The sequence below is a fragment of the Mandrillus leucophaeus genome, unplaced genomic scaffold, assembly GCF_000951045.1.
Source record: "Mandrillus leucophaeus isolate KB7577 unplaced genomic scaffold, Mleu.le_1.0 Scaffold35, whole genome shotgun sequence".
Taxonomy (NCBI): Eukaryota; Metazoa; Chordata; class Mammalia; order Primates; family Cercopithecidae; genus Mandrillus; species Mandrillus leucophaeus.
Genome location: NW_012103698.1, coordinates 989,944 through 1,013,609, shown reverse-complemented (window position 1 = coordinate 1,013,609; position 23,666 = coordinate 989,944). Strand labels below are relative to the sequence as shown.

The following is a 23,666-nucleotide window of genomic DNA, read 5'->3' as shown; positions in this document are numbered from 1 at the left end:
ATTTCACTGCAGCTTTACCTGATTAACCATATTAAACATTTTCTTATGAGAGATACAGAATTATTTTGCTTGCATATCTTTGCTCTTCTACACTCCTGTCTCTTATACACATCTAGATGTGTATAAGAGACAGGAGCCCAGGTGTTCGAAGCTGCAGTAAGCTATGATTGTGCCACTGCACTTCAGCCTGGCTGACAGGATAAGACCATGTCTCTTAAGAAAAAATAAATAAATAAATAAATAAAGAGCCAGGCACAGTGGCTCACACCTGTAATCCCAGCACTTTGGGAGGCTGAAGCACGTGGTTCACTTGAGCCCAGGAGTTCAAGACCAGCCTGGGCAACATGGGGGGACCTGTCTCTACAAAAATAGAAAAAAATTAGCTGGGTGTGGTGGTGCACACCTGCAGTTCCAGCTGCTCGGGAGACCAAGGTAGGGAGATCGTTTGAGCCCAAGAGGTTGAGGCTGTGGTAAGTCAAGATTGTGCCACTGCACTCCAGCCTGGGGGACAGAGCAAGACCCTGTCTCAAAAAAAAAAGGCAAGGAGTGTAGTCTTGAGTTAGCAGCTCCTATCTTTGTCCCTAATTAAGTGTATTACTTTAATCTTCATGACAAACCTGTATTACAGATACAAAAATAAACATTTTATACCTAAAGAAACGGAAGTTTACAGAGTTTAAGTAACTTGCCCAAGATCACACAGCTTTGAAGTGTAAGAACACACTACACCTTAGAATCATATCAGTGGAGTCACAGAATTGAGGGGAAAGTTGAAAAATGGGCAGGAAGACATGGGATACTAAGCAGCAGGGACCCCAGGCGGAACCACATCACAGAATTGTCTGATTTGAGCACCACACTTGGCACTTCTACCACTGCATGCCCAGCAGGCAGTGCTATTGGATCCTTGATGCCAGTATGGACAATTTATTAACTATTCTTTATTTTTATGTCTTTCTTTCAAAATTCAAATGATATTCTACTTGTCAAGTGACATGTAGTTGTCTGGCCCCATTTCTTTCTTTCTTTCTTTTTCTTTTTTTTTTTTTTTGAGATAGAGTCTCACTCTCTCTCCCAGGCTGGAGTGCAATGGCATGATCTCAGCTCGTTGCACTTCCACTTCCTGGGTTCAAGTGATTCTCCTACCTCCACTTCCCAAGTAGCTGGGATTATAGGTGCCTGCCACCGTGGCCGGGTAATTTTTTGTATTTTTAGTAGAGACAGGGTTTCGCCATGTTGGCCAGGCTAGTCTCAAACTCCTGACCTCAGGTGATCCACCCACCTCATCCTCCCAAAGTGCTGGGATTACAGGCGTGAGCCACTGCATCCAGCCCTATCTGGCTTCATTTCATGTGCTAGCGTTGTCCTAGGTGGAGAGGAATATCTGGCCTGTTTGGCTTCTATAGTAGAACATTGAGTTGTGCTTCCCACCGAGACTGACACAACCAAAGGTTCAAAGGAAGAGTATTTTGATGCTGGGCAACAATACAAAGGGTAAATGTCCACCGTAACAGCCATGGGTATGCAGATGCCCACATACCACTCTGCTGAAGACTGGCTGAACTAGGAAGCTGTGCCTTCCCCATAAAGCTGGCTATTTTTTCCTGAGACCAGAGTCTGCCAAACAGAGCTCAGTAGGACTTCCAAGCAGTATTCCAAGTATAGGAGTTTTCACATGAGGACCTCTGCCTGTTTCTGATTCACTGAAGCAGGGGTAAATGACCAGCAGAACCAGCCAGCTCTTAGGGTCAATCTGAGGAGGGAATGTATAGAAAATAAATGCACATGGAAAACACCTCCCTAACTTCAGGTCTTACTGATCTTCAGTGTGGTATCCTAAGACCCTGAATTTCTTTGTTATTGGGCAGTATTTCACTGCAGCTTTACCTGATTAACCATATTAAACATTTTCTTATGAGAGATACAGAATTATTTTGCTTGCATATCTTTGCTCTTCTACACTCTCTTTGCCTTAAGTTTAGAGACCATATTTTGTATCTTCAGAGTCTAGTATTGTGTCTAGATACAGTAGGTACTTAAAGAATTTGACGGGCTGAATGAATGAATTTTCCTTAGCTATCTTTTTATGAAGCTAAATTGATTCCTATGAAATGGTAGTGAATTAATAGTCATGGATGTTTGAAATATTTTATATATTTTTTTAGATTAGAAAATAATTCTAAATCTGCTATGAGAAGAAGGACCACAGTGATATTTCCTCTGCTTTTGTTGTTACAGGTTTTCCAGGATTTAGGGATGGAAGTACTGTCTGGAGTTGCCAAAGGCTATAACATATGCCTTTTTGCTTATGGACAGACAGGCTCTGGGAAGACATATACCATGCTGGGGACCCCAGTGAGTATTACAATGAGATATAGTCCTAATGCCATAGCAAGCCTGAACCTTGCATTGTCCTTACTACTGTGAGATAGAATATGATTTCTGTAGTCAGTCAACTTTAAAGAAGATTGAATGAGCCATCTTCTGTTTTAAGAATGAGTTTTTCGGCTGGGCGCGTTGGCTCATGCCTGTAATCCCAGCACTTTGGGAGGCCAAGGCGGGCGAATCACCTGAGATTGGGAGTTTGAGACCAGCCTGACCAACATGGAGAAACCCCGTCTCTATTAAAAATACAAAAAAATTAGCTTGGCGTGGTGGCGCATGCCTGTAATCCTAGCTACTCGGGAGGCTGAGGCAGGAGAATCACAAATCATTTGAACCCAGGAGGCAGAGGTTGTGGTGAGTTGAGATCGTGCCATTGCACTCCAGCCTGGGCAACAAGAGCGAAACTCCGTCTCAAAAAAAAAAAAAAAAAAAAGAGTTTTTCAGCATTTAATTGGAAGGTAAACTTTGAATAATTAACCCCTTTTTATTAAACCCTGAAGAGCCTTAGAATTTTACAGCTCCCTTCAACAAAGCGGTTCTCGTCAGTCCTACTGAATTTCTTGTTATCTCCAGGTTCGTTATTTGAAACTGTTTTGCACCTTTGCTGTGGACAAGACCTGGACTAAATCTTAAGTGCAGGCTAGAGCTGTGCAGAGATTTGATTATTGTGGCCAAGCTCCAAGCCTACATGTATTAGATCTGTGTATTAGAAGAAAGCAGGAGAACTAGTTCTTGAGCCGGGGGCTTTCAAAAGTATATAGGATTTAATGAGAGCCTTCCTTTATCACAGAAAATCAGGAGGGCAGAGTTCCTTAATACCTTTTTGTTTTGGGTTTAGAAGTATCCTGGTCGGGGTGCCAGGCTCAGTGGTTCACACCTATAATCTCAACACTTTGGGGTGGCTGAGGCAGAAAGATCTCTTAAGCCCAGGAATTTGAGAACAGTCTGGGCAACATAGGGAGACCCCATCTCTATAAAAAATACAAAAATTAGCCGGGTGTAGGGCCACATGCCTGTGGTCCCAGCTACTTAGGAGGCTGAGGTGGGAGGATGACTTCAGCCTGGGAGGTTGAGGTTGCAGTGATCAGCCATGATCTTGCCACTGTACTCCAGCCTGGACAACAGAGTGAGAGACCCTGTCTCTGCTGGGTGCGGTGGCTCATTCCTGTAATCCCAGCACTTTGGGAGGCCGAGGTGGGTGGATCATGAGGTCAGGAGTTCAAGGCCAGCCTGGCCAATATGGTGAAACCAAGTTTCTACTAAGAATACAAAAATTAGCTAGATGTGGTGGCACGCACCTATAATCCCAGCTATCTGGGAGGCTGAGGCATGAGAATCACTTGAACCTGGGAGGCTGAGGTTGCAGTAAGCTGAGATTATACCATTGCACTCCAGCCTGGGCAATGGGGTGAGACTTCGTCTCAAAAAAATAAATAAATAAATAAAAAGAGACCCTGTCTCTAAAAGTATATATATCCTGTTAGGTGGGTAACAAAATAAACACTACACAGGAACATTCTGTAGAACATGATTCCTCTTAGATGATTATCCCTGATGCCTGGGGCCTAGCTCATTGCTCACTTTGTCCTGTGTTTAGTGTGATTTCACAGTATTTGACGTTAAAAGAATTGGGGCTGGGTACGTTGGCTCACACCTGTAATCCCAGTACTTTGGGAGGTTGAGGCAGGTGGATCAGCTGAGCTCAGGAGTTCGAGACCAGCCTGACCAACATGGTGAAACCCCGTCTCTACTAAAAATACAAAAATTAGCCAGGTGTGATGGCAGGCGCCCGTACTCCCAGCTACTCGGGAAGCTGAGGCAGAAGAATTGCTTGAACTTGGGAGATGGAGGTTGAAGTGAGCCGAGATTGTGCCATTGCACTCCAGCCTGGGCAACAAGAGTGAAACTCTATTTCAAAAAAATAATAATTAAAAAAAAAGAAGAAATTGGCCGCTAAACCAAAAGTATAAAGCCCTTAACCGGGTACAAGTTAGCACTGGATACAAGATGAGAAAAGAAACTACCTCTTTCTAAACATGGTTTTTTGTTGTTGTTGTTTTGTTTTTGAGATGGGGTCTCACTCTTACCCAGGTTGGAGTGCAGTGGTGCAATCTCAGCTCACTGCAGCCTCTGCATCCTGGGTTCAAGTGATCCTCCCACCTTAGTCTCCTGAGTAGCTGAGACCATAGGCACACGCCACCATGCCAGGCTAATTTTTTTTGTATTAGCCAGAGACAGGGTCTCCGCAGGTTGCCCAGGCTTGTCTCTAACTCCTGAGCTCAAGTGATCCACCCACCTCGGCCCCCAAAGTGCTGGGATTACAGGGGTGAGCCACCACACCTGGTCTAAATGTGTATTTTGAATACTCATATACTCCAATCCCCAGGTGTAGGGAGTCGAGGAGGAACATTGGTAAAGTGTTTTTATCCAAGAATAATGTAACCTTCATTGCATAAAAGCAGGTATCTGGGTGTACTGGCTTCTCTTCCTTCTTCTTCTTCTTCTTTTTTTTTTTTTAAATCAGAGTCTCACTCTGTCGCGCAGGCTGGAGTGCAGTAGCGTCATCTCAGCTCACTGGTAACTCCACCTCCTGGGTTCATGCCATTCTCCTGCCTCAGCCTCCCGAGTAGCTGGGACTACAGGTGCCCACCACCGCGCCCGGCTAATTTTTTTTATATTTTTAGTAGAGACGGGGTTCCACGTGTTAGCCAGGATGGTCTCAATCTCCTGACCTCGTGATCCGCCTGCCTCGGCCTCTCAAAGTGCTGGGATTACAGACGTGAGCCACCACGCCCGGCCTCCCCTTTTCCTTCTTATGGTGATACATATGCCTCTCATCTGGTACATTTCTTCCATGAGTGTCTCTCAGAGCACTGGCACATAAAAGTCGTCTATATTCTCCAGTGAAACTGCCTGAAGTGAAGAGGCTAGCACAAGGAGTCCAGGCACCCATCCCCCATGCTGAGGATGGTTCCTGGGTATTCGGTGGGGGAGAGCATCATCTTGAGTAAACAATAATGCTTTCTTTTCTTCTGTTCTCCAGGCCTCTGTTGGGCTGACACCACGGATATGTGAGGTATACACTATCTTTTGGCTGGATCCTCTCAAAGTAGGTCTCTGTACAGTTCCTACAATGAAACCCCAACCCTCTGGTTTGTGCAGGGTCTCTTCATCAGGGAGAAAGACTGTGCCTCACTGCCTTCCTCCTGTAGGATAAAAGTAAGGTAAGAACCTACCAAGCTCTGGGATCTGCAGTAGTTCTCCTTCCCCTCCAAATTCTGCCATGTTCAGCTGTCCTCTCTTTGCTTCCAGAGTCACCACAGGGATGGAGAAAAGCCACAGAAGAAATATCTTGCAGTACAAGAGCTGAGAAACATACTTAGGCCCTTGGTTGTAGAAAACTTAATTTCCTACCCATAGACTTAACAAGCAGGTCTTTCCTTCTGTGGCCCAGCTGACCCTGGCTGTCAAGTAGCCCTTGAGATGCCTTCACAGAACAGTAGAGCTCAAAGCTCAAGGGTCATGTTTGAAACTCACTCAAGAAACAACCTCTGTAGCTGGGTGTGGTGAATCTGGGAGGCGGAGGTTGCAGTGAGCCGAGATTGTTCCATTGCACTCCAGCCTGTGAGATAGAGTGAGACTCTATCTCAAAAATAAAAATACAATTAAAAAAAAACACTTTTGTATATGTATGGAAAGAGACTCAAGGGGGAACCTTCGCTTGATCAGTGCCTTAGAATGTCAGAGGTGGAGCTGGAACAGGAACTAAGACCTCCTGATTTTTAGCTCAGTGTTGTTTCTACTTTTTTTCAAAATGTAATTATGTTGTTGCCTTCTTCTACTTCTCTCTAGTTTTCTAGAAATCTATAATGAACGGGTGCGGGATCTGTTGAAGCAATCTGGTCAAAAAAAGCCCTATACCCTGCGGGTCAGGGAGCATCCAGAGATGGGGCCCTATGTACAAGGTGAGCTACTGTGGTCCTGGAGATCCGAAACCAAACTGAAGCCTGGGAAGCTCTCCTAATATTCACTAATTCATTGAACATATGTGTAATGAACACTTATTGTGTGCCAACTACTGTACTAGACACTGAATATGTATTGATAAATAGAGAAGACATGGTCCTGCCCTCAGGCAAGCTTACAATCTAGTGGGTGTGAGTCAGGAAACAAACAATTACAAGTAGTGATAAAGGCTAATAAATAAATAAATGTCAGTGGCAAAGAACATTGGAAAGTGTTGGTGACCCACCTTTATGGGGTGATCAAGAAGAGCTTCTCTGAGGAGGAAACATTTAAGCTGAGACCTCAAAGGAGTATAGTCACGTGAAGAATGATGTAACAAGGTGAGAAGTGTTTCGGGAAGAGGGAATGGAATGGACTAGAGCCCTGGGAGAAGGCTTGGTGTTTTCAAGGGGCCAGTGTGGCTAAAGCATGGTGAATGAGAGAGGGAAAACTGTAGGGAATGCGGTGGGATCTTCAGGCGCCTAATATGGCAGAGCCTCTACTGGTTCCCTGGTAAACCAGTCCCCTTTCTCTTCCATTGGTGGTGGTAGTCAGTAGGTAGGAGAGATAGGGCGAAGTCAGACATCAGACATGGAGTGGGATTTGATGTGTTTCCTAACCAAGTACTGATGTTTGGTGCTTGGTACCATCTGTCTTATATCATTAAGGTAGATCCTGCTATTAAGTAGCAATAGTTGGGTTCTTTTATGGGCGAAGTTTTTACCCTTCCAGGCCACTTATAAGAGTTAATATATGGCCCAGGTGCAATGGCTTATGCCTGTAATCCCAACACTTTGGGAGGCTGAGGTGGGTGAATTGCTGGAGGTCAGGAGTTCAAGACCAGCTTGGCCAACATGGTGAAACCTTGTCTCTACTAAAAAGCTGGGTGTGGTGGTGCATACCTGTAATCCCAGCTACTCAGGAGGCTGAGGCAGGAGAATCGCTTAAACCCAGGAGGCAGAGGTTGCAATGAGTCGAGATTGCGCAACTGCACTCCAGCCTATGCGACAGAGCGAGACTCCATCTCAAAACAAAACAAAGTAATATATACATTTTATGTTCCTATAGCAGTATGCTAGTTTATTTTTTATTTTTTTAGCCACAAAGTCTTATTCTGTAGCCCAAGCTGGAATGCAGTGATGCAGTCATAGCTCCCTGCAACCTGAACTCCTGGGCTCAAGTGATCCTTCCGCCCCAGTCTCCCAGGTAGCTAGGGCTACGGGCGTGCACCTAGGCAGCTAATTTTTAAATTTGCTGTAGAGATGGGATCTCACTGTGTTGCCCAGGCTGGTCTTGAACTCCTGGCCTCAAGTGATCCTCCCACCTCAGCTTCCTAAAGTGCTAGGATTATAGATGTGAGCCAGCGCGCCTGGCTGTAGTGTGCTAATTTAAATCCTGATAAGGAGCAGGACATGAACAATCAAGAGCCGCTGTTCTCTGGTCAGGGCATGGCAAATGGATGATACAATAGGTATGCCAGTGACTGATTCTGCTACCTGTGTCTTTTCCCAAATGTTCAATCATAAATGGCAGCTTAGAAACAACAACAAAAATACCATTTCCTTTGCTAGGAACCAGTTTAAGTTTGCTCTGTAAAACTCTGTGGGTATACATATCTGTGTAAAGCAATACTTTCAAGGCAGACCATGAGTCAATGCAGCAGTATCAAACTTCTTATCTTAAAAGTCCGTGTGGGCTGGGTGCGGTGGCTCACGCCTGTAATCCCAACACTTTGGGAGGCTTAGGCGGTTGGATCACGAGGTCAGGAGATTGAGACCATCCTGGCCAACATGGTGAAACCCTGTCTCTACTAAAAATACAAAAAATTAGCCGGGCATGGTGGCACATACCTGTAGTCCCAGCTACTTGGGAGGCTGAGGCAGGAGAATTGCTTGAACCTGAGAGGCGGAGGTTGCAGTGAGCCGAGATCACTCAGCTGCATGCACTCCAGCCTGGTGACAGAGCAAGACTCCATCTCAAAAAAAAAAGTGTGTATGTATGTGTGGGAGGAGTAACCAGAGGAGAACTCAGACATAGTTCAGATATCCGCATTATACAGAAAACAGTGAAATCTGGAGAAAGTTAAAAGTTGTTCCAAAGTCACACAGCTAGAGTTGGGACAGAATTGAAACTGGGAAACTGTCACTGGACTGGAAGAGAGGAATGGAACAGAATCCTGAACATCAAGAGCCTGAAGGGAGGCCTAGGATTCTAGATTATTTGATTGGCATAGTGCCTGCAACCCAGAAAATATGATTCTTGCAAGGTCATACAGCTTGGGTCATATGTCCAACGTCAATGACAGAATCAGGACTCAAATCTCAGGGTTCATGGTGCAAAGTTCAGGACACTTTTGAATACCTTTATGGAGTGAACCCTTGAGGGGAGGGAGGTAAGAAATGCTAAATTCTAAACCAGTGAAAAATCTCTTAGATTCTGTGTCACAAGTTTCTTGAACCACTCTGGACATTCTTAAACCTTTACAAATACAAGTGGACATTTCTTAGTGAAGGAGCCATGAGCTGAAATAGTATAGAACCCGCCTTGGAAGCTAGGACCCTGAGTAGTCACACTGAACTATGTTATTCCCATCACCACCCTCTGATGAGATCTTAGTAAACTTTTTTAAAAAAATGTTTTCTTTCTATGTATATATCTTATCTTTCTGCCCGTCGATCTGTCTTAAGGCTCATCCATTCTGTGAATATGACTTTAAAGTGGAAAGTGGTTTCTGGCTTGAAACTAATTCTACAGAAATTTATTAAGTACCTACAAGATGCCTGTAGTATTCCGGGTGCCATGGGAAATATGAAAATATAAGCCCTTAAAGAGCTTGCAGTTCCAGTTCAGAATTGTGAGATGGACCTTGATAGCTACCTAAATCCAAAGAAAGGAAAAGAGTAGCCTTTCCGTTAGAAAGTTTATTAATTAGATGAGAGATTAAGTTGAAATGTGAAATGCACAATGGCCTGCCCAAAGCACAGGTAAGAGGCCAGTGGTTATAGGATCTAAACTGATACCTAAGTGAGACAAAGACAGTACTGTATTTTCACTGTGGTCTTTATTTTAATGTAAAGGTACAGGTGCAAACCAAGAGGTGGGTAGCTGGAACTTGAGAAAAATTCTGTATTTCCTATATACTCAATCTGTAAGTCACAGGAGTTTCCCTCCAACCCCAACCATTTAGTTCTTGTGCCTTTTTTTCCTTGCCTTTCTGCATAAACTAGGACCTCTAGTACAATAGTAAATAAAAGTGGTGACAGTATTGTTCTCAGAGGAAAGCTTCACCATTCTACCATTAAGTAATATATTTGCAATAGTGATTATTTTTAAGAGATATTCCATATGCTTCTCGAACTGTGGTGAAGGCCCAGTTTTTTTTGTGGTGGTGTTTTGTTTTTGGATCAGAGTCTCACACTGTCACCCAGGCTAGAGTGCAGTGGCACGATTGTGACTCACTGCAGCCTCAAACTCCTGGACTCAGGCAGTCCTCCTATCTCAGCCTCCAAAGTAGCTGATACTACAGACATGTGCCATCATGCCAGCTAACTGTTTTTTATTTTTTCTTTTAGAGATGGGGTCTTGCTATGTTGCCCAGGCTAGAAGAACCAGTTTTTTTTTTTTTTTAATTCCAATCTTTGGCATGCTAATACATTTATAAAATAAAATAAGGATGAATTACTAGAAAAACGAATGAAAGCAATGTCTTAATTACAAGCCCCGAATCTTCTTTACTAGATTCAACAGATAAAAAATTACTTCATCAAAGTTACCCTTGTATTGTTTTTGATTTTGTTTTTTACTCTGTCACCCAGGCTGGAGTGCAGTGGTAGGATCTCGGCTCACTGCAACCTCCGCCTCCTAGTTCAAGCAATTCTGCTGCCTCAGCCTCCTGAATAGCTGGGATTACAGGCACGCACCACCATGCCTGGCTAATTTTTGTATTTTTAGTAGAGATGGGGTTTTACCTTATTGGTCAGGCTGGTCTCGAACTCCTGACCTCAGGTAATATACCCACCTTGGCCTCCCAAAGTGCTGGGATTACAGGCATGAGCCACTGCACCTGGCCCCTCATTTTTTTGTTTTGTTTTGTTTTGTTTTTTTAAACAGAGTCTCCCTCTGTCACCAGGCTGGAGTGCAGTGGCACGATCTTGGGTCACTGCAACCTCCGCCTCCTGGGTTCAAGCGATTCTCCTGTCTCAGCCTCCTGAGTAGCTGGGACTACAGATGTGCATTACCGCACCCAGCTAACTTTTGTCTTTTTAGTAGACGTGAGGTTTCACCATGTTGGCCAAGATGGTGTCAAACTCCTGACCTCGTGATCCGCCTGCCTTGGCCTCCTCTTTTTTAGTATATTTATTTAGAGCTATAAATTTCCCTGTAAGCGTGACTTTAGCTGTATTGCACCAATTTTACTGTGTAGTGTTTTCATCATTAATCAGTTTAAAAAATATATAATTTCCAATATGATTTCTTTTGACCCATGAGTTTAGAAGTGAGTTTCTTTATTTTTTAACACTCAGGGATTTTCTAGTTGTATTTTTGTTATAGGTATCTAGTTTAATAGTATTGAGTTCAAAGAACATGCTCCATATAATTTCACCTAAAACAACATGTATGCAGACATGCTTTGGATATATTGCAAGTTTGATTCCAGGCCACCACAATAAAGTGAGTATCACAATAAAGCAAAAATCAAAATAAAAACACAAATGTTTTCGTTTCCCGATGTATATGAAAGTTATATTTATGCTATATTTTATTAAGTACAAAGTAGCATTATGTATTAAAAGTGTACATACCTTAATTTAAAAATACTTTATTGCTAAAAAATGCTAGTGGTTACCTGAGCCTTCAGTGAGTCATAATCTCTTTGCTGGTGCAGGATTCTTCCTTAGTGATGATGGCTGCTGACTGATCAGGATACTGCTTGCTGAAGGTTTGGATGGCTGTGGCAATTTCTTAGAACAACTTATGGAGTTTGTTACGTAATTGACTCTTGCTTTCATGAAAAATTTTTCTGTAGTGTGAAATGCTGTTGGATAGCATTTTACTCACAGTAGAACTTATTTCAGAGTTGGAGTCAGTCCTCTTAAATCCTGACACTTCTTTATCAACTAAGTTTATGTAATATTCTGTTTCTTTTTTTTGTCATTTCAACAATATTCACAGCATCTTCACCAGGAGTAGCTTCCATCTCAAGAAACCACTTTCTCTGCTCATCCGTAGGAAGCAACCCATCCTGCATTCACATTTGATCCTGAGATTGTGGCAATTCAGTCACATCTTCAGGCTCCTCTTCTCATTCTGCTTCTCTTGATAGTTCCACCACTCTGGAATTACTTCCTCCACCAAAGTCTTTAACCCCTTAAAGTCATTCGTGAGGGTTGGAACCAACTTCTTCCAAGCCCCTCAATGTTGATATTTTGAGCTCCTCTCATGAGTCATGAATGTCCTTAATGCCATCTGGAATGGTGAATTCTTTCCAGAAAGTTTCCAGTAGACTTTGCCCAGATCCATCAGAGGAATCACTGACAGCTATAGGTTTATGAAATGTATTTCTTAAATTATCAAAGTCGAAAGGACTCCTTGGTCCATGGGCCGTAGAATAGATGTTACGTTAGCAAGCATGAAAACAACATTAGCCATCTTGTATGTCTCCAAGAGAGCCCTTGGGTGACCAGGAACACTGTCAATGAGCAGTAATATTTTGAAAATAATCTTTTTTCTGAGCAGTAGTTCTCAACAGTGGGCTTACTGTAAGCAGATATGCTGTCATCCAGGCTTTATGGTTCCATTTATAGGGCACAGGCAGAGTGGATTTAGCATGAATCCTAAGGGCCCTAGGATTTTTTTTTTTTTTTTTGAGAGGGAGGGTCTTGCTCTATCACCCCAACTGGAGTGCAGTGGCGTGATCACAGCTTACTGCAGCCTCAACTTCCCAGGATCATGTGATTCATTTTCCCACCCATGTGCTACCATAGCTGGCTAATTTTTTGTGTATTTTGTGGAGACAGGGTTTCACCATGTTGCCCAGGCTGGTCTTGAACTCATGGGCTCAAGAGATCCACCTGCCTTGGCCTCCCAAAGTGCTGGGATTACAGCTGTGAGCCATCACGCCCAGCCTGGCCTTGGGATTTTCAGAGTGATAATGGCTTCAATTTAAAGTCACCAGCGGCCGAGCGTGGTGGCTCATGCCTGTAATGCCAGCACTTTGGGAGGTTGAGGTGGGTGGATCACCTGAGATCAGGAGTTCGAGACCAGCCTGGCCAACATGGTGAAACCCCCATATCTACTAAGAATGCAAAAATTAGCCAGATGTGGTGGCGTGCACCTGTAATTCCAGCTACTCAGGAGGCTAAGGCAGGAGAATCACTTGAACCCGGGAGGCAGAGGTTGCAGTGAGCTGAGATTGTGCCACTGCACTCCAGCCTGGTCAACAAGAGTGAAACTCCATCTCAAATAATAATAATAATAATAAAATAAAGTCACCAGCTACATTAGCCCCTAACAGGATAATCAGCATGTCCTTTGAAGCTTTGAAACCAGACGTTGGCCGCTTCTTTCTAGCTCTGAAAATCCTAGATGACACCTTTTTCCAGTAGAAGCCTGATTTGTCTACATTGAAATTCTGTTGTTTAGGGTAGCTACCTTCGTTATCTTAGCTTTAGCTGTATCTTTTGGATAACTCATTACAGCTTCTCCGTCAGCACTTGCTTCACTTTGCACTTTCATGTTACTGAGAAGCTTATTTCCTTAAACCTCTTGAACCAACCTCTGCCAGCTTCAACTTTTCTTCTGCAGCTTCCTCACTTCTCTGAGCCTTCATAGCATTGAAGGGAATCAGGGCTTTGCTCTGGATTAGTCTCTGGCTTAGGAGAATGTTGTAATGGTTTGATCTTCTAACCATACTGTAAAAACTTTCTTCATATCATCAAAAAGACTGTTTTGTTTTCTTATCATTCCTGTATTCAAGGAGTAGCACTTTTAATTTCCTTCAAGAACTTTTCCTTTGCATTCACAGCCTGGCCAACTGTCGGGCACAAGAGGCCTAGCTTTCAGCCTTTCTTGGCTTTCAACATGCCTTCCTTGCTAAACTTTAGCGTTTCTAGCTTTTGACTTAAAATGAGAGACTCTTTCTTTCACTTGGACACTTAAAGGCTATTGTAGGATTATTAATTGGCCTAATTTCAATATTGTTATGTATCAGGGAATAGGGAGGCCTGAGTAGAGCGAGAAGGGTAGGGGAAAGGTTGGTTGGTGGAGCAGTCAGAACATATACATTTATCAATTAAGTTCGCTTTTCTATACGGGCAAGGTTCTTGATGTACCAACATAATTATAATAGTAACATCAAAGGTTACTGATCACAGATCATCATAACAGACATAATAATAGGAATAATAATAATGAAAAAATTTGAAATATATATAGCACGGTTTGATTTGTAGCATAGCACATTGGCCAATTTTTGTAAATTTTCCATGTGTGCTTGAAGAGCGTGTATATTACACAATTGTTGGGCATGGTGTTTATATATTACTATTTATCAGGTTTGATACTTGTTCAAATCATCTGTGCCCGTATTGATTCTATTTTTCCACTTGTTTTAACAGATACTAAGAAAGGCAAGTTAAACTTTCCTGCTATGAGTATGGATGCCTTTTTCTCCTTTTAATTCTGCCAATTTTTGTTTTATGTATTTTGAGGCTTTATTATTACATGCATACAAAATTAGAATTGTTAAAACTTCCTGGTTCATTGAACCCTTTTTTCATTGTGAAGGATTTTTATCTCTAGTAATGCTTTTACTTTAAAGTCTACTTTGTCAGGCATTAACTAAGCTAGCTTTCTTTGGGTTAGTGTTTGTATTTTTATCTTCTTTTCTATTTTTACTTTCAGTTTTCTTTATATATTTCAGATGTGTTTTTTATTTTAAAAAATTTTCATTTTGCTTTGTTTTACCTTTGTTTCATCACAATTTTGGTCTTTTAATTTTATATTGTGGTCTGCTTATATTTAATGTAGTCACTAATTTTATTTGGGTTTAAATCTGTTATTTTGTGTTTTCTCTTTACCTTTCCTGTTTTATGTTCCTTTTTCTTTACTTTGTCTTTTGGTTTGATAGCTTTAAAAAATCATTCCATATTTCTTCTCCACTAGCTTATTATTTACACATTGTCTTACTATTTTGGCGGTCACTCCAGAGATTACAACATAGACCACTGACTTATCAAAGTCTAATATTTACTGATTGTTCTGCTTCTTCCCAGACAATAAACCTTGTAAGACTTGAACTCAGTTTGTCCTTTCTTAAATGCCATTTTTATGGCTCTTAATTTTTAAAGAATATCCTACCTTTTATCTCCGAGTTCTTTCTACTTCAAGAATAATCTCATTTTCCCTCTAGTGTAGATCTGCTATTGACAAGTTCTATTTTGGCTTGTTTGTTTGTTTGAGATAGAGTCTTGCTCTGTCACCCAGGTTGGAGTGCAGTGGTGCGATCTCGGCTCACTGCAGCCTCCACCTCCTGGGTTCGGGCACTTCTGTTGCGTCAGCTTCCCTAGTAGCTGGGATTACAGGCGCCTGCTACCACGCCCGGCTAATTTTTGTACTTTTAGTAGAGACAGGGTTTCACCATGTTGGCCAGGCTGATCTTGAACTCCTGACCTAAAGTAATCCACCAGCCTCGGCCTCCCAAAGTGCTGGGATTACAGGCATGAGCCACAACGCTTGGACTGCTTTTCTTATTATTGAAGGTAAAGTTCACTGAGTATAGAATTTTTAATTAATGGTTATTTTCTTTTAGTCATTAAACATAATACCATTGTCTTCTGTTTTCCACTGTTTTTGCTGAGAAGTCTTCCCTTAGTTTAATTTTTTCAATATTTTTCCTTTAGTCTTTGAACAGTTTATTATGATCTACTTAGGGTTAGATGCGGGATTTTAAAAAATCATGCTGGAGGTTTTGAATCTGTGCTTTTGTATCTTTGTATCAGTTTTGGAAAGTTCTTAACCATTACCTTTCCTTTCCCCCCCACCTTCCCTCCACTACCATTATCGCTTATAATATTCCTTCTACCCCATTCTTTTGGGACTCTAATTACAAGTATGTTAGGCCTATTCTCTGTGTATTCTGCGAGTCTTACCGTTTCTTCTATATTTAATTAATTAATTAGACATGTAGTCTTGCTAATGTTGCCAGACTGGTTTTGGACTCCTGGGCTCAAGGGACCCTCCTGCCTCAGCCTCTCAAGTAGCTGAGATTATAGGTGTGCGCTACCATACCTAGCCTCCATTTTTTTTTTTTTTTTTTGAGATGGAGTCTTGCTCTGTCACCCAGGTTGGAGTGCAATGGCGCAATCTCGTCTCATTGCAACCTCCACCTCCTGGGTTCAAGTGATTTACCTACCTCGGTCTCCCAAGTAGCTGGGATTACAGTCACGTGCCACCACCCCCAGCTGATTTTTGTATTTTCATTAGAGATGGGGTTTCACCATGTTGGTCAGGCTGGTCTTGAACTCCTGACCTTGTGATCTGCCCGCCTCAGCCTCCCAAAGTGTTGGGATTACAGACGTGAGCCACTGCACCCGGCTGCCTCCATATTTTTAATCTTTTGTCTCTCTGTGCTAAATTTTGAGTATGTTTCTGATCTGTCTTCTTGCTCACTCATTCTTTCTTCAGCTATGTCTAACCTGCTATTAAACTTTATATTGAGTTTTTATTTTCACTTACAGTATTATTTCTCAGATATCCATTTTATTATTTCATTATAGTTTCCAAGTTTACAGTCTTCTTTCAGCTCCTTGAAAATAGTAAGCAGAGTTACTTTTTTTTTTGAAACGAAGTTTTGCTCTTATTGTCCAGGCTGGAGTGCGATGGTGAAATCTCGGCTCACTGCAGCCCTGCCTCCTGGGTCCAAGTGATTCTCCTGCCCCAGGCTCCTGAGTAGCTTGGACTATAGGCTCCTGCCACCACATCCGGCTAATTTTCTTGTTTTTTTGGTAGAGGTGGGGTTTCACCATCTTTGCCAGGCTGGTCTTGGAACTCCTGACCTCGTGATCTACCTGCCTCGGGCTCCCAAAGTGCTGGGATTACAGGCATGAGCCACCGAGCCTGCCCCCCCACCCCCACACTTTTTTTATTTTGAGACAGAATTTCGCTCTTGTTACCCACTCTAGAGTGCAATGGCACGATCTCCACTCTCCACAACCTCCGCCTCCCAGGTTCAAGGGATTCTCCTGCCTCAGCCTCCCAAGTAGCTGGGATTACAGGCCTGTGCCACCACGCCCAGCTAATTTTGCATTTTTAGCAGAGACAGTGTTTCTCCATGTTCTCCAGGCTGGTCTCAAACCCCTGACCTCAGGTCTGCCCGCCTCAGCCTCCCAAAGTGCTATGATCACAGGCATGAGTCACAGCACCCAGCCTTCAGAGTTACTTTTAGATTGACCTGGTAGCCTTGGTATCTGGGTCTTTCTTGGATTGCTTTCTATTGACTATTATTTTTGTTGGTTTCATTTATGTTACTTTGTTATTTTCGGTGTAATTGTATTTAGTAATAAGCCTATGAAGTTACTTTGTTTTTGAATCTCTCTCTTTTTTTTTTTTTTTTTTTGAGGCGGAGTCTCGCTCTGTCGCCGAGGCTGGAGTGCAGTGGCCGGATCTCAGCTCACTGCAAGCTCCGCCTCCCGGGTTTACACCATTCTCCTGCCTCAGCCTCCTGAGTAGCTGGGACTACAGGCGCCCGCCACCTCGCCCGGCTAGTTTTTTGTATTTCTTAGTAGAGACAGGGTTTCACAGTGTTAGCCAGGATGGTCTCGATCTCCTGACCTCGTGATCCGCCCGTCTCGGCCTCCCAAAGTGCTGGGATTACAGGCTTGAGCCACCGCGCCTGGCTGTTTTTGAATCTCTAATACAGAGATTCTCCAGAACAGTTGGGAAGGCCTTTGGGACTTGGTTAGTAACCAGCCATGAAGATTTACTTTCATACCCGTAGGCTCCTCTTCACCTATCTAAAGCCTCCCCATTCTATAGTGGCTAAATTTAAGTCTCACTTCTATAGAGCCTGCCCTGACGACGCCTCTGATCTCCTCGTGTATCATCTTTCCAACTTCTGTGGCACTTGGCCATATTGTCTTGTATAGTGTAACTTACCATGATTGCAAACTGTGGGAGGACAGAGACAAGTGTACTGTGTATTTTGTATGCCAAACCGAGTCTGCCACCTTGTGGGGAAAACAACACTGGCCTACCTCAGGGACTTTGTGAGGGCCAAATGAGGTAATATATGAGAACAGTTCTTATAACCTATATAGCAGAATTGTAAGGAATTATAGTTGTTGTTAGCATATGGTCTATATGAATTATAGACCGTAATCTCTGTGAGAGCAGAGACCTGTATTCCTAGAGCCTATCATATACCTGACAAGAGGTTTCCAATAAATATTTCTTGATTTAATTTATTATCTGAATGAATTTGGCCAGATTCCCTCATTTTTGTCTATTAAATAATATGAAATAGGAATGATAAAGACTTACAAGAAAAGGTTAAAGTTTACCAAAACTTTACCAAAAATTTCATTTAATTTCTTTTTTCTGTTTCACAAATCCGATAGGTTTATCTCAACATGTAGTTACCAATTACAAGCAAGTAATCCAACTCTTGGAGGAGGGAATTGCAAACAGGTAACAGGTTTGTTTGTTTCTATCATTCTTTTATCCTCACACTCCTATCCTGTGTTCCCATTTCCCTTTGGGGAGTGTATAATGACACTTAAAATTGTCTCTGTGTAGAGGTGTTCACAACCAGGAGGCTCTTTCCAGAACAGTAGTGTTCTCAGGTTAAGGGGTGGTGACTAAGATTTAGTCTCTTCTCACTAGTAATGAAGCTGGAATCTGTTCTGGACATAGTAATATTAGGCAGTAAGCCCAAGGAAGTTACTCTACTTTGTTTAGAGCTTCTAAATTTGGAAGAAAAGATTCTTACCTGCATTGTCCTCTCCTCAGGTTTGATAGATATAAGGACAAATATAGTGTAAAAGTTTCAGAAAACCTTTTTTTTTCTAGTTTTGCATACTTATAAGGTAGCCCCCCGAAAGAATGTTTTGAATCTGCTATGAATAACCAGGTGCTGTAGATTCCCCTAAAAGCTATTGTAAATTGTAATAACATGCTATGTTGTAAGTTACTATGAAATACCTAGAATATTACTAGTAAATGTCCCTAAAAAAGGCTTTTTTCCCTGGGGTAAAAAAGTCTATAGAGCCTTCTATTTATCCTGTTAATAGCAGGACCAAGTTAATTGAACATAAAGGAAGAAATTTATATTTAACATTCTCCTGAGCTTCATGGAACTCTCCTGGAGACACTTGCTTCTGGTCTTCAGGATACCCTGAGCTCCGTGATTTTTCAGTGTCAAATTTGAATCATGAGACTAGCCTCTAGATTTTGGCCCTTTTCTTCAATTCTCCAGATCATCTGAGAACAGAACACGGTGAGATGCTCTTAGATAAAGGAAAACCTCTCCTGACTTTGAAGGTTAACACTGTAATGGATTTCTAAGGGAGATATGAATTCTACCTGGCTTAAGCATGATATTGATGTGATTTGAGATCTCATTTCCAAGATCTTTCTGACACTGTAGAATTAATATTTGGTTAATAGAATTTGATTAAACACAGAATATTAATTCAAAACTTACCTTCTCTGTCTTTGAGGTACCTTCTCAGCAAGCTCTCTACATCCATTTGTCTTATTAAAATGGGTCTAAGAATAAAATAAAATAAAGTGAAAGAATAAAATAAAATGGGTCTATCTTGGTCATGTTCTTCCAGGTTGATGACGCTCTAGTCTTCATTTCTCTTTACACTCGAATTTTTGCTTCTATTGCTTAAAAAAAAGTTTCAGTGTATTTTAGTATGAAGTTGCACTCCGTTTTATTCTCAGATAGCACCTAGCGTGCTGCTTCTGCCCTCTTTGGACTATTCCTCTTTACGAAACTGAACTAAATATGATTCTTATCTGTGAATCTCAGCACTAACATTTATTGTGTTCCCTATAGATCCTTAAGAATCCACCACGTGTGAACAATCCTCGTCCTAACAGTTTTTCCTTGTATACACAGAATCACAGCAGCCACCCATGTTCATGAGGCCAGCAGCAGATCCCACGCCATTTTCACTATCCACTACACGCAGGTTGGTAACCCCTTATGTTTGGTGAGATTTCTTCCTCTCCTTGTACCTTTAAACCACTTTCTTGTCTTCCTTCCTATTTCTGTTTGTTTGTTTTTGATACAGGGTCTCACTCTGTTGCCCAGACTGGAGTGCAGTGGTGTGATCTCGGTTCACCACAACCTGTGCCTCCCAGGCTCAAGTGATTCTCCTGCCTCAGCCTCCCGAGTAGCTGGGATTATAGGCACGCGCCACCATGCCCAGCTAATTTTTTTTGTATTTTTAGTAGAGATGGGGTTTCACCATGTTGGCCAGACTGATCTCAAACTCCTGACCTCAAATTATCCACCTGACTCGGCCTGCCTAAGTGCTGGTATTACAGATGTGAGCCACCGCCCCCGTCCCTATTTCTTTTCCTTTTCTCCTACTCTCACATTTATAGGTCCTCTGATAGAACCTAATATTATAAACCGGATTTACACACAATCCATTAAACTGTACACCCAGAATGGGTAGAAGCATTTTATAAAGACTAATCAAAATATCTTCTGCTTGTATTTATTTTTAACATTTTACAATACTTTCACATCTGTGTGATCAGTGTGGACATTTAAAACAAAAGGTTGAAAAGAAAATAAGCATTAAAATGAAATATTAGAAGATTCACTTCCATTATGATGGAATGAGGAGGTCAAGTCATAGCCCCAGAAAGCAACTATAAAGCTGGACAAAATCCTTTCTGTGGTCTGAAAATAGATTAAAGGAATGTAACAAAGTGAGGAGCACCACACCCAAAATAAAACAATGACCAAAAACTTCCTAAATTTGTGAAAATCATTTAGAGATCTAAGAAGCTCAGAGGACTCCAAGTAAAATAAACACAAAGAGATCCACACCTAGACACATCATATTTAAACTGTTGAAAGACAAAGAAAATCTTAAAAACAGCTAGCGAAAAGTGACTCATACAGGAGAACAATTACATGATGAATGGCTGACTTCTCATCGGAAGCATTGAACCCTAGAAGGCAGGGTGCTCAGAGAATGTAAAAAACTGTCAATAAGAACATTCCCAGATTGGGGGGAAATAAAAAAGTAGAATTTATTGGCAGCAGACTTACCTGACAAGAAAACTAAATGAAATCTTCTAGGCTGAAAGAAAGTGATGTTAGAAAGTATCTTAAATCTATAGGAGACAATGAAATATCTGGGAATGGTAAATGTGTGAGTAAATATAAAAAAACCTACATTCTTTCTCATTTCTTCTCCTAACGTCAATAAAAGAATAAGATTACGTAAAACCATAATTATAACAATGCATTTTTGTACATTGTCATATATGAAAATAACAGCACAAGGGAATTGAAATATATATTTAAGTAGAGTTTCTGTATTTTACAGGAATTAAGTTAGTATTACTTTGAAGTAGATCATAAAGATATGTATTGTAATCTGGAGAGCAACTACTAAGAAAATAGCTCAAAAACATAATTTTAAAAATCAGCATTTCTTCTGGCACCTCTGAGCAAAAAAACTGAACAGAAATTAAAATGTTACATATTAATAAAAATACTTAACAGTTAAAGGCAGTGGAGGAAGAGCAGGAACAAAGGAGATATGAGACATAGAAAAAAGAAAAATCAGACATGGATGGTTCTGAGCACATCAATAATTAAATGCATTAAGTGTGAATTGCCTAAGGTACAAATTTTCAAATTGCATAAAAGCAAGACCCAACCATATGCTGTCTATAAGAAACACACCTTAGAACCACAGACACGGGTTGAAAGTAAAAGGATGGGAAAAGATATACCATAAAAATAGTAACCATAAGTCCTAGCCAGAGTAATGAGACAAGAGAAAGAAATAAAGGGCATCCAGATCAGTAAAGAGGAAGTCAAACTGTTGCTATTTGCTGACAACATGATTGTGTATCTAGAAAACTCTAAAGATTTATCCAAAGAGCTCCTGGAACTGGTAAATGAATTCAGCGAAGTTTCAAGATACAAAATTAATGCACATAAATCAGTAGTCCTGCTGTATACCAACAGCAAGCAAGCTGAGAATCAAATCAAGAACTCAACATTTTTTACAATAGCTGCAAAAAAAAACAAAACAAAACTTAGGAATATATTTAACCAAGGAGGTGACAGACCTCTACAAGGAGAACTACAAAACATTGCTGAAAGAAATCATAGATGACACAAACAAATGGAAACATATCTATGCTCATGGATGGATAGAATCAGTATTGTGAAAATGACCATACTGCCTAAAGCAGTCTACAAATTCAATGCAATCCCCATCAAAATACCACCATCATTCTTCACAGAACTAGAAAAGACAGTCCTAAAATTCATATGGAACCAAAAAAGAGCCCACATAGTCAAAGCAAGATTAAGCAAAAAGAACAAATCTGGACCAGGCACAGTGGCTCATGCCTGTAATCCCAGCACTTTGGGAGGCCAAGGCAGGTGGATCACTTGAGGTCAGGAGTTTGAGACCAGCCTGGCCAACATGGTGAAACCCCCCTCTACTAAAAATAGAAAAAATTAGCTGGGCGTGATGGTGGGCACCTGTAATCCCAGCTACTCGGGTGGCTGAGGCAGGAGAATCTATTGAACCTGGGAGGCAGAGGCTGCAGTGAGCCGAGATCACGCCACTGCACTGCAGCCTGGGCAACAGAATGAGATTTCATCTCAAAAACAACAAAACCAAACCTGGATGCATTACATTACCCAATTTCAAAGTATACGAGAAGGCCAATAGTTACCAAAACAGCATGGTACTGGGACAAAAACAGACATATAGACCAATGGAACAGAACAGAAAATGCAGAAATAAAGCCAAATACTTACAGTCAACTAATCTTCGACAAAGCAAACAAAAATGTAGGGAAAGGACACCCTATTCAATAAATGTTGCTGGGATAATTGGCAAGCCACATGTAGGGGAATGACATTGGATCCTCATGTCTCACATTATACAAAAATCAACTCAAGATGGATCAAAGACTTAAATATAAGACCTAAAACCATAAAAATTCTAGAAGATAACATTGGAAAAATCCTTCTAGACATTGGCTTGGGCAAAGACTTCATGAGCAAGAATCCAAAAGCAAATGCAACAAAAACAAAGATAAATAGATGGGACTTAAATAAAACAAAAATCTTCTGCACAGCAAAAGAAGTAATCAGCAGAGTAAACAGCCCACAGAATGGGAGAAAATCTTTGCAATCTATGCATCCTGCAAAGGACTAATATCCAGAATCTACAAGGAACTCAAACAGCAAGAAAAAAACAGTCCCATCAAAAAGTGGACTAAGGACATGAATAAACAGTTCTCAAAAGAAGATACACAAATGGCAACAAACATAGGGGAAAAAATGCTCAACATCACTGATTATCAGGGAAATGCAAATCAAAACCACAATACAATACCACCTTACTCTTGCAAGAATGGCCATGATCAAAAAATCAAAAAAGAGGCTGGGTCGGTGGCTCATGCCTGTAATCCCAGCACTTTGGGAGGCTGAGCCAGGTGGATCACCTGAGGTCAGGCGTTCGAGACTAGCCTGGCCAACGTGGTGAAATGCTGTATCTACTAAAAATACAAAAATTAGCTGTGTGTGGTGTCACGCTCCTGTAGTCCCAGCTACTCATGAGGCTGAGGTCAGAGAATTGCTTGAACCTGGGAGGCAGAGGTTGCAGTGAGACAAGATCACGCCACTGCACTCCAGCCATCTTAAAAAAAAAAAAAAAAAAAAAGTTGGCGTGGATATGGTGAAAAGGGAATGCTTTTACACTGTTGGTGGGAATATAAACTAGTACCACCGTTATGGGCAACTGTGTGGAGATTCCTTAAAGAACTACAAGTAGATTTACCCAGAGGAAAAGAAGTTGTTATATGAAAAAGATACTTTCACATGCATGTGTTAGCAGCACAATTCACATCTGCAAAAATATAGAACCAGCCCAAATGTCCATCAGTCAATGAGTGGATAAAGAAAATGTGGTGGCCGGGCGTGGTGGCTCAAGCCTGTAATCCCAGCACTTTGGGAGGCCGAGACGGGCGGATCACGAGGTCAGGAGATCGAGACCATC

At 41.6% G+C, this 23,666-nt stretch overlaps 1 protein-coding gene across 1 annotated transcript in view; it reads left to right on the top strand.

The window, feature by feature from the left end:
• The window catches only part of STARD9 (StAR-related lipid transfer (START) domain containing 9), a 154,945-nt gene that overhangs the window by 67,538 nt on the left and 63,741 nt on the right, over positions 1-23,666 (top strand). Inside the window, exons 4-9 of the mRNA XM_011989227.1 lie at positions 2,239-2,355; positions 5,429-5,461; positions 5,548-5,609; positions 6,238-6,350; positions 18,006-18,075; positions 19,514-19,586. Of these exons, the coding sequence (XP_011844617.1) occupies positions 2,239-2,355; positions 5,429-5,461; positions 5,548-5,609; positions 6,238-6,350; positions 18,006-18,075; positions 19,514-19,586 (468 nt within the window). The remainder of the gene's footprint in view (positions 1-2,238; positions 2,356-5,428; positions 5,462-5,547; positions 5,610-6,237; positions 6,351-18,005; positions 18,076-19,513; positions 19,587-23,666) is intronic.